Source organism: Mesoplodon densirostris, chromosome 7, assembly GCF_025265405.1.
Source record: "Mesoplodon densirostris isolate mMesDen1 chromosome 7, mMesDen1 primary haplotype, whole genome shotgun sequence".
NCBI classification, from domain to species: Eukaryota; Metazoa; Chordata; class Mammalia; order Artiodactyla; family Ziphiidae; genus Mesoplodon; species Mesoplodon densirostris.
Genome location: NC_082667.1, coordinates 67927333 through 67938115, shown reverse-complemented (window position 1 = coordinate 67938115; position 10783 = coordinate 67927333). Strand labels below are relative to the sequence as shown.

At 43.4% G+C, this 10783-nt stretch overlaps 1 protein-coding gene across 4 annotated transcripts in view; it reads right to left on the bottom strand.

Moving 5' to 3' along the window:
• Positions 1-7880: 7880 nt before the first annotated feature.
• Positions 7881-10783, bottom strand: part of MICAL2 (microtubule associated monooxygenase, calponin and LIM domain containing 2) — a 226922-nt gene continuing 224019 nt past the window's right edge. For 3 of the 4 annotated variants that reach the window (XM_060103819.1, XM_060103818.1, XM_060103820.1), the window contains one exon: positions 7891-9772. In XM_060103819.1, coding sequence (XP_059959802.1) covers positions 9588-9772 — 185 coding nt within the window. In that variant the 3' untranslated portion in view covers positions 7891-9587. Of the gene's footprint in view, positions 9773-10783 lie in introns of all 4 variants that reach the window. The other variant, XM_060103822.1, reaches the window with a different exon arrangement.

Here is a 10783-nt window from a genome sequence, read left to right as displayed (position 1 = left end):
AGAGTTAGTATAAATAAACTACTCAGCTCAGTGCCCAGCAGATAACAAGTCTTAGTTCAATAAATATTCGTTATTAGTATCTCATTTGAGACTCATATGATATTATCGTTTCCTCCATTACATAGATGAATAACTTGAAATTTGGAGAGTTTAAACTTGCTTCAGATCACATAGCAAATAACCGAGAGAATAATACTATAGCCTTTAGAACTGGTTCTGCCAAAGAGTCATAGAATCTACAGTTTTCAGCTAGGATTACAGTCCTTCAGAATAAAGACTATATTTCCCTGCTAGGTGTGAGTATATGACTAAATTTCAACCAATGAGATGTAAGCAAAAGTGTTATATGACAGCTTCTAGGAGTCCTCCTAACAGTAGATGGGAATTGGATGTTCAGCTTCTCAGACCATCATACTATGCGATACAGGCCAAGCCTCCCACTGAGAACAGCTGGAAAAGCTGAACAAAATGTAAACTAAATCTGTTTGAGAGCACTGGAAAGCTGAAGGAACTTACAGGGCCAAGATCTAGGAGAAGGAGGAAACCCAGAGAGGTGAGCCGGTCACTTGGGACTACTTTCCCCCTAGCGGCACCTGCCAATTTCAGAGGCAGCAGCTGAAGAGGTTGAGCAGGGCAGCTGCCAACCTCACAAGGGTAGACAGACAAAAGTTCAGGTGGCACCAAACTGGGGGCCTCTAGTAAGGCCCCCTCGCTTTGGTTTGGGACTCCAAAAGATTTCACTCTAGTAGACAAAGAGAAAAGAAAGGCATTTTCAGTTAAAAAAAAAACCACAACTGAGAAAAATTATTAATAAATAGCAGATCCAAACAAAAGGAAATACTAAAGTGGATGGCAGAAGGAAAATTGTTCCAGATGGAAGAAGAAAGAATAAAAGGGTAAATATATGGGTGCAGCTAAAAGAATGTTAACTACATAAAATGACAATAATAATGTCTTACAGGGTTTAAAAATATATAAATCAAATTAAAATGCACAAAAGCCAAAGCATTTAAATTGGGAAGTGAGCAAATGAAGTTAAGTTCTGAGATCCAGGCATTATCTATGAAGAAGTAAAAGTAACAATTTATACTGGACTTTGATAAATCAAGGAATCATGTTGCAACCTCTAGGGTAACCATTAAAAGAATAGTAAAAGAGTAACTACTAAGATAATGGAGAGACAATTGGAGTCTGTGTGTTCCATTCAGACAGATTTCGTTAATTGTGTTTATATCTGTCATACTTAAGGCAACTTGTCTTTTGCATTCTGTTTTATTTTGCTGTGTTCCTTTTTTGCTGTGTAGGTTAAAAACCCAGGATAGACGTAAACTAAGCATCTCAAATCAAATTAAGGTAAAATGCAAACTGGAAGAGGCTTTCCCTGGGGAAAGCTTCACATTCCCCAACTGTGAATACCATATGTTATGGGTTGAATTGTGTCCCCTAAAAAAGACAGGTTGAAGTCCTAACCCCTAGAAGCTTAGAATATGACGTTACTTGGAAGTGGAGTCACTGCAGATGTAACTAGTTATGTTAAAGTAGCATGTTAGGTCATACTAGGTGGGCACCTAATCCAGTAAGACCAGTGTCGTTAGGATAGGATGGAATTTAGACCCTGACATGCACAGAGGAAAGATGATGTGAAAACACATGGGAGGAAGAGGCCCACTGGAATTGTGCTGTCACAGCCAAGGAATGCCTGGGGCCACCAAAAGCTGGAAGAGACCAGAAAATACCCTCCCCTAGGGGCTTGAGAGGAAGCATTGCCTGGAAGTCACCTTCATTTTGCACTTCTGGCTTCCAGAACTGTGAGAGAATACATTTCTGTTGTTTTAAGCCACCCAGTTTGTGGTACTTTGTTACAGCAGCCCCAGGAAACGGATATACCATCTAAGGGACAATATGGGAGACGCCTGCAGATCATGAAGAGGGTTTTACAAAGGGTCTGGATCCCAATCAGTCATTGGAGGTTGTTGGACCACATCAAAGCAGCCAGATCAGGGGATGTGGAGAGAAGCTAGACAGAGCCTCTTGGAGACCTCTTTAATCACTGAAAGCAAGGTATGCTCACGGGTTGAAAAGAATGTGTGAAATGAAATGGTTCTGGACTCAGAGCCTTAAGTGAGAATTCCTATTGCACATTCCCCTCAGGAACTCTGGGATATTAGCAGTGGCCTTCGAAGACCAGGCTGCCAGTGGGCATGTCCTTCAGGGGTCCTACTTGCTGAGGGCAGGGGTGGGCAAGGGCTTCTCTAGGTGAGCAGGGAAGGCATTGGGCCAGGGGGAAAGTCGGCAGATCTCAGCCTTGGTTTGTCACAGGGTGGACTGAGGGTGGGGATGTTCTTGAGGATCCCACAGATGACGCTATTCAAATGGCCTCTGATCCAGCCATGGCAGAATGTGTTCCAAGTTCTTAGAGACAGGTGACCTGCTTACCTATTCTTCAGGTGCCTAGGAATGAACTGTAAACATTAGTAGGGGGATTTCCTCACCTGAGCATGATAGCTGAGCGTCACCTACACGTAGAGTTGAAGCCACTAAAATCAGTGGCTCCTACTTGAGTTATTTAGCAGAGGACTGGAGAACCCTCCAGAGAACCAGCAGCAGGGGTGAAGATTTTAAGGATAGAAAGGGGCAGTTGTCAGCCACTTCAGACTCAGCCAGGCAAGAGTACCTGGGGTTCCAGTGATTCTGTTGGTGTGGTCTGTGTCACAGGCCACCGAGATTATTCCCAAGGTCTCCCCTACCCCTTCCCAGGGCAGGTAATCAGGGGAGCAAGGTCTTCTTTGTCACGGATGTAATCCACCTTCTTCCCACACCCACCTCCAGGCTTGTGTGGTCTGGAGGAGCGAGAGTCTCTGCTTTCATCTTTGCTGGGGAAGATATTACGGCTTTTCATACTTAAATGTTTCCTTTTAGGGAGGAAGGTGAGAAGTACTACAGCTGATGGTGAGATGCAACTGAATCACCAGGGCCAGAGAGTGTCTTCAAGGTGTACTTGAAGAATCATTGGCCAAAAAGATCTGTAAGAGGCTGGGTATTTGGTCAGCAGAGGCCAACTCAGAGAGTCCCAAAAGGTAGGTGACAATGCTCTGAGAAGTGCATTTCTTGGTCTTGTTTACTGCTTACATCTCCTCTTGTGGAAACTGTCCATTCTTTTCCGTTCTGCTGAGATCTGAGGTGTTGTTTTCTGTTTCTGCTGTTGGGATTTGAAGAGTTTGAGATTCACCGTGGCCATCCCGACTATAAAGTTATAGGCTAGCCATTTCCATTTTAAAATTGGAGCCTATGTAGGGCAGACTCACTCTTGTAAGGAACCTGCAAGGTAGGGAGGAGGGGAGGGAGGCAGGGAGAGAGGAAGGGAGGGAGAGAGGATCAGCCCCACTTCCCAGATGAAGACACTGAGGCACAATTGAGTTGTTCAATATCATCCAGTGAGCAGTGGCAGAGCTGGAATTGGAGCCCTGAGTTAGTGACTCATGCTCAGATTACCATGTTTAGAATAATTATACTTGTTGATTTTTTCTTGAGCTATTGATTTGTTTTCAAATCACACACTTATGGTTTTGGGACTAACACACACACACACACACACACACACACACACACACACCCCCCAAATTCTTAGGGAACCATTTTCTGCTATTCTGGGGATAGGCAGGGGACTGAATTCTTGTGCCTCTAGTGTATGGGGAACTGATGCCCTGCATCAGGTTATTTCAGGGTCACACAGGCCCCCGAGTGCTGTCTCCCAGTGAGCCCTGTATTGCTCCCCTCCCCAGCTCTGCGCACTCTCTGTAAGCACCTGCAGAAGCCAGCTCGCTCTCAGCTGGTTCCCAACCCACTCCCTGGTCCTTCCTCTCCCATCCCCTTGGCCCTGTGCTCTCGGCTCCCTACCCTTGGGACTGGGGATTGGATTGTATAGTGCAATTTCGGGCAAAAAGTCCCCTGGGGGGGTGGGTCCACGGCAGTGCATCAGCAGTACCTGATCCCCCAGGATAAACAAGATGCCTGTTCCTAGAGTATCATGGTTACTGTAAGATTTTTGTGAGCAGTGGTGGAGGTTAGGTAATTTAACTGTTTAAATGATTGTTTTTGTGTTTGAGTATATATAGATGTAGAATAGAAGGGGAAAAAAAAACCACCTCAAAGTGGCAGCTTGGGCTTTTAATGCCAGATTTCCCTGAGCAGTGCTGGGCACTGGTGTGTTGGGAGAGGGTGGCAATGAGAACAGATCTAGGAAAGGAAGGGAAGGAACGGTCAGCACAAGGCACAAGTATGGGTGGGGACACAGAGGAGGTCATACGGCCTGGCGTCAAGGGCCTGGGCTCTAGAGGCCCGCATCTGGGTCCAGCCCCAGTTTCACCACTTTGTACCTAGACTACCAGGTGAGCTCCTGGGCCTCTGTGTCTCCATCTCATCATCTCAAAATGGCGCAATGTTTATCTTAAGGATTTTGTTTTCAGGATTAAATGGAATAATGCACCTACAGAGTTTATTACAGCACCTGGCAGGTGAAGTGAGCTGCATTCACAGGATCTATTACCATTATCAGGGTCAGAGGGCTCCTCAGGGGAGCTGTGACAGCATAGGTCTTGCTTTTTTTGTTTCTAGAAAGGAGCTGGGAGAGGCAGTGAGTGTCAAATTACCAATCCTGCCCTGAAGGCTGAGGGGTGGTGAGAGTAGCTAGCTCTGTGGGCAAATGAGCCCCAGCATGGGCACAAAGAAAACTTGAAGAATGCCATGGAAGGTGGCTGGTCTTTCCCTTGGCATGTTAGCGCTTGTGAAACAGGAGCTCTCCTCTGCATTTATGTTTACTTTCTGTTGACAGTCAATGTAAAAAATGAATAATTTCAAATATTCCACCAGCAGACAAGAGCTCCCAAACAATGGGGGAACTCTGTGTGAAATGATGGGGACCAGACACTTGATTCACCTGATGCGGCAATTCTGGTGAATCATGTGCTCACATTTCATGAATTTGCAATGCCGGGATTAAGAACAGAAACAGGGGCTTCCCTGGTGGCACAGTGGTTGAGAACCTGCCTGCCAATGCAGGGGACACGGGTTCGAGCCCTGGTCTGGGAAGATCCCACATGCCACGGAGCAACTGGGCCCGTGAGCCACAACTACTAAGCCTGCGCACCTGGAGCCTGTGCTCCACAACAAGAGAGGCCACGATAGTGAGAGGCCCGCGCACTGCGATGAAGAGTGGTCCCCGCTCGCCGCAACTAGAGAAAGCCCTCGCACAGAAACGACGGCCCAACACAGCCAAAAATAAAATAAATTAATTTAAAAAAGAGAGAGAGAACAGAAACAAACAAATAAACCAAAAACTTCAGTCCTGAAAGGGTGTGAGTTGAAGGAAGGGGCCAGCTTCGTGCAGAGGGGAGTATTCCTGTTGCATGAATGAAATACAAAACCGGGTTGTACCGGGTAAGAGAAATGGGAGCTGGGACAGGAGAGGCCCCCTCTCTCCCCCTCCCCAGCTCTGAGAACAGCTTTCTTTGTTGAGAGAATACACCTGAGGCAAGCCTTCTTCACTTCTCCTTCCACTCACATCCAGGTAAGTCCTGCCAGGTGCCCCAGTGGGAATAAAGCATCCAATGATAATTCACAGACTCCTACATGAAATCAAAGCTTTGCTCACGTCCTTTCACTGGAATAAAGAAATGAAATGGACGCTGCCCTCAGAGGTGCCAGACCAAACCCGCATGTTTGGATTCTTTCTACAGAAAACCATTTGTTTTGGGTTCATTTCAGTATTTATAGCTGTGCATATGTAACACATTTCAATCCACGTGAATAGTTCCCAATTGTTGAAGCAAATTAATCTTTCACAAGCCACTCAGCAGTGAGGTTAGAAGATAAACAGCAGGTGAAATAGTACACGCTCCCCTGTACATGGACCTTCTTATTACAATAAACTCCTACATTTGAGCTCACTACATCCAATGACTGCCACTCTCTCCGTTCATGTGGCAGCCCTCTGCCCTGCTGAGGGAGTTCTCTGATCAACTGCCTGGGTGAGACATGCTGCCATTTTCAGTTTGGAAGGAAAAGCCTGCAAATCTGCTTCCTGGGAAGACAGACATTGCTGAATTGTCATCTGCCTCCAGAATGCAGAAAACATCAATTTCATTGCAGCTCATCAGAGCTGCAAACACCTGCCACTTCCTTTCTCAGTTGCAATTAATATGCTGCATCTCAACATCCATTGATTCCAAGCAGCCTAACACTGCCAAAGTCCAGGTTTAAATGAAACAGTATAACCTGATATTATTTTTCACAGTTTTAGAAACATGAACTTACTTGTGTTTTTATTGCCAAAGAAGCACTACAAATAGTTGGGGAGATAAGTCTTTGTGCTTGAGATAAATGTGAGAAGAATAGGTTGATGATTATAATAAAAATCGTTCTTTTTTATTTATTTGGGAGTGGTATTTGTTTATCTCTGTATTTACTTGCAGGTGGAGGAATAATGTTCTTTCTGTATCCTTACATCTAGCACAGGGTTGCTGAATCCCACAGGTATTTGGAAGATGTTTATAAAACAAATAAATAAATGAATGGTTTGGGAGGGCAAGTTTAAGAACGGTCCTCTTGTTCCAGTTTACGTAAAATTCTGAAGTTTTAATTGTGAGCCTTTTGGTTTAACTTAGAAGCTGTGTGAGACTATGAAATGTGACCTGAGGCCGGGGTTTTCTGTCTCATTCAGAGTCCTAAATGGCTCAGCCTTGATCACAAGTGTTATTTTATGGGAAAGTGAAGGCTCCGTCTGTTTTCATCATAATCCTACCCATACTGTATACAGAGAAGCTGTCTTCCAATGGTACAATATTTTACCTTTTGAGGGTCTTGGAACTTTCTCTATTGCAATCATTTAACATAGTTCAACAGCCACAATATTTGTATCCTTTTGGAAATGATCATTAAAATGGTTTTTAAGTACTGGGAAAACTGAAAGCCAGTGTAAGTAGAAGGCTGTTAAATATAAGTTTTATGTTTTAACTTGGCCAGATAAGACTCAGCCTTAAACCACAGAACATAATCTTTGGAAGAGAAAGTGAACAAATTGCTTCTTTCACCTATCAACGGAATACTGGGGCCAAGAACCACCTTCTTCCTTGGCCCTCTTGGGAGAATCTTTCTTTTAAACCAAAATAGAACTAATTAAAATAAGTGGCAATTAATCCTTTTGCACAAAAACAACCCAGACACTACACATTTGAGCATCATTTGTTAAACATATGCAAGCATCAAATGGTGACTGGGCTTGAATAATTCTACCCATTCTAGAAGGAAAACTGAAGTTATGTATCTTTCTTAAAATGAATTAACATTCCTATGCATCTGTAGTCTTACCTCTGAATGCCTGATGGCAGAAAATATTATCTTGACTATCTCCATAAATCTTTAATACTATACAACTTATTGCCCCAAACCTTTGGGTTATTTGCATATTAAATAGCTTATATACCAATAGCTTAGTGCTAATAGGTCTTCTCCAAATTATAACACAGGAAAACCAGAATAATGAGGAAATCATATTAGCCATTTCCACCAAATATACAAATAAATAAAAATAGATAAATAGCCCTAAGTGGCACAGTTTTCAGAGAGAGAGAGAGAGAGAGAGAGAGAGAGAGAAAGAGGGAAATAGATGCTTGTATATATTTCCTAATAATAGAATTCAGGCACTAGAAGACTTGATTATTAAAAGAAAAAAGAAAATAAAAAGAAAAAGGAAGGAGAGAAGAAAGAAAAAGAACTACAACTTTTGGAACTTGGTATATCCATGGAAAGGTTGTGTTTTAATACCACCCAAAATGTTGGCTGACTCAGGAAATCCAAGCACACTTCTAATTTCTGGCTTCTCAGCTGACCAGATTGGTGTGCACGGACAGCATCTCAGACAAAAGTGGTTTATGGGTTAACTTATATTGAGGTAAGTTAGCTCTCCAGGCAGTTGCAAAGCACCATTTGTCCAACAATACATTTAAACACTTGCAGAAATGACAGGCCAAACATACAACAAAGAGTTCTTCAGTCTGTCTCATGTCAATGATGGACTGACTCCTCAAAGAATCCCACTGAGGGAAAACAATCAAATACTTTATGACAACAAATCACCATTTAAAATCTTTTCTTTGGTTCCCCTATGAACAGTCAAAATGTCCCAGGAATCCCATGTCAGTGCACAAACTCCATCTCCCAGCTTTCTTTTCACATTGAAAATGTCATCAAAAAATCCATTACCCAGTTTGGGATTTGGTAAATGGGACCACTGCTCCCCAATCCACCTTGAAGGCAGAAGTGGCCTTGTCTTGTCGTGGATTTCCTGGGCAACCCCTGGAGACAGTGTCAGAGACGTTTCTCTGTTTAGACATAAGACCACCACTGAGGAGCATCCCTCACCTGGATCACTAGAATGTTCGTTTTTAGTAGCAGCATCAACCTCACCAATATTTTATCAACAAATGAAAGAGTTTTATAATACTTTTTGCCATTACCAATAGTTACAAAAAAGTGCTTCAAAATTATTCATTTTCTAGAAAGGTTTTTCACTATGTTCCAGCGGCAATAAGGAGAGTGCTCTGGGGGAAAAAAAAAAAAAGCTTTTCTAAGCCAACACCATTTGGTGTTAACTAACAATCCTGCTGGTATGAAGTCAAAGTTTTATTTCCTTTTTTCCTCCTTTTTTTTTTTAAAATAAAATTAAGGCTCAAATGTTCTATTAAACTCTCATTGCTTATGTATATTATATTAAGGCTTATAACTACACCTGGTAAATTAAATTCACCCTGGATTGAATTAACACCTGCTATATGAATTATTTGCTTTATGTAATCAGTAATCTCAAGGTTTCTTCTCTTTCTCTGGAAACACAATTTAAATATTAACCTAATCTTTAAACTGCGGCTGCTTCTTTCTGACATTTGGAAACCGGTCATCCATGGAAAAAAAGGCAAATATGGATATATTAATGAAAAGGCAGCTTCTTAAAAATCTTTAGATGTGTAACTCAATGAATTTGGGATGAGAAAATGATGAAAGCAGCGGGAAAATCAATCTCTGTGTCACTTTCTACGGAAAACAATGCTGGTCATCTGCCACGGTCACCTCCAATTTAAGAGACCCACTGAAGTTGAGTGCCAATTTCAAAAGAGTCTTTGTATTTTCTTCAATATAATCTCTGAAGGATCTTGGGCAGCTGGAGTACATATGAGAGAATCTTAAATTCTTTTAAAAATATTGCAGGGCTTCCCTGGTGGCACAGTGGTTGGGAGTCCACCTGCCGATGCAGGGGACGCGGGTTCGTGCCCCGGTCCGGGAGGATCCCACATGCCGCGGAGCGGCTGGGCCCGTGAGCCATGGCCACTGAGCCTGCGCGTCCGGAGCCTGTGCTCCGCAACGGGAGAGGCCACAGCAGCGAGAGGCCCGCGTACCGCAAAAAATATATATATATATATTGCAGCATGGTATAAGTTACGTTCCAGGTCTGACATATCCTGTGAAAGGAAGAAGGAGAGAGTGAAGGGTGCGTGGCCTGATCTGGTCCTCGGCTTGCTCCCCGTGGGGCTTTCTCATGTCCTGCTCAGCTGACATCCCCTGGAGAATATGAAGCTTTCAAAGTGCTGGTCTTCAGCCTTTTCTTTTATGCGTTGTTCCTCTAAGGAATCCACCAGTTTGTTCCTTTGCTCAATTACTTGCATCAGCTCGGTGAGTATTTCTTGCTCCTCATTCAGATCATTCTCATCTTTGTGGCTCTCTACAGAAACAAACAAACAAACAAAAATAGGTAAAAAATAAAAACAAACAAAACACCCACATTGGACTGCAGGTAAGATGTGACCCCAGGAGAACTTTTGGCACGGGCATTCTTGATTGTTCTGGACTTGTTCTGCCCTTTACTTTCCATGGAGAAAACAAGGAAATGAATTTAACACCAGGGACCTGCCCTCCAAGTCACAGATTAGAAAGGCGGGTGCTTTGTGCTGCTGTCGGCTCAGTTTTCATCTTGAGACTCTATACAGAGTGACGGGGAAAACCCCTTTGTGAGGAAAAGAAGTTAATACCAGCCAAGTCCTGCCAAGCCCTCCAACCTGCCCTCCCCTCACAAAAAAGAAACCAACAAGGCAACACAAAGGCAGTTTCCCCCAAACATGGCTGAGCAGAGCGATCTGTGAGAAAAGTTTCTAAGTAAACCATCCGCATCAGTGGAAGCTATTTCAAGGATGAGAATCCTTTTTTCATTTGTAGTTAATGACAAATTGCAGCCCTTTGACTAGAGACCAGGCGGCAGCCAAGTGAGGTTATGGCTGGCCGCTAGGAGGATGTTTCCAGACTGTGACTATGCTTCTCCCGGATGAGTACATGACCTTCTTCCTAATTGGCCCGAGACATTCGATTGCCTCAGGGAGACAAGGTTTTTATAAAAGGAAGGAAAAGAGTAAGAAACAGGTAGCAATGACTTTCTGACACTCAAAATAGGATTTTAAAGGCAGATTTTTAAGTCTTGTCAACCAGATTATTGCCTTGGGAGAAGACTCTATAGATTCTGTTAGCTCTTCCTATTCAACACACTGGGACTAGGTGGTGGGCCGGATACCAGAGCAGAGATGGTACCACTGTCTCTTGCGTCAGGCTGAGTTCTGAGAACAGTGTCAGGAATAAGGTACATATGACAAAAGGGAAATAAAGAGGCACCATTCTCTTTGCAGCTCGTGTTTGATGGGAGGGAGGAGAGGCAGGAGAAGATAAAGGTGAGAGCCCTGGGCTC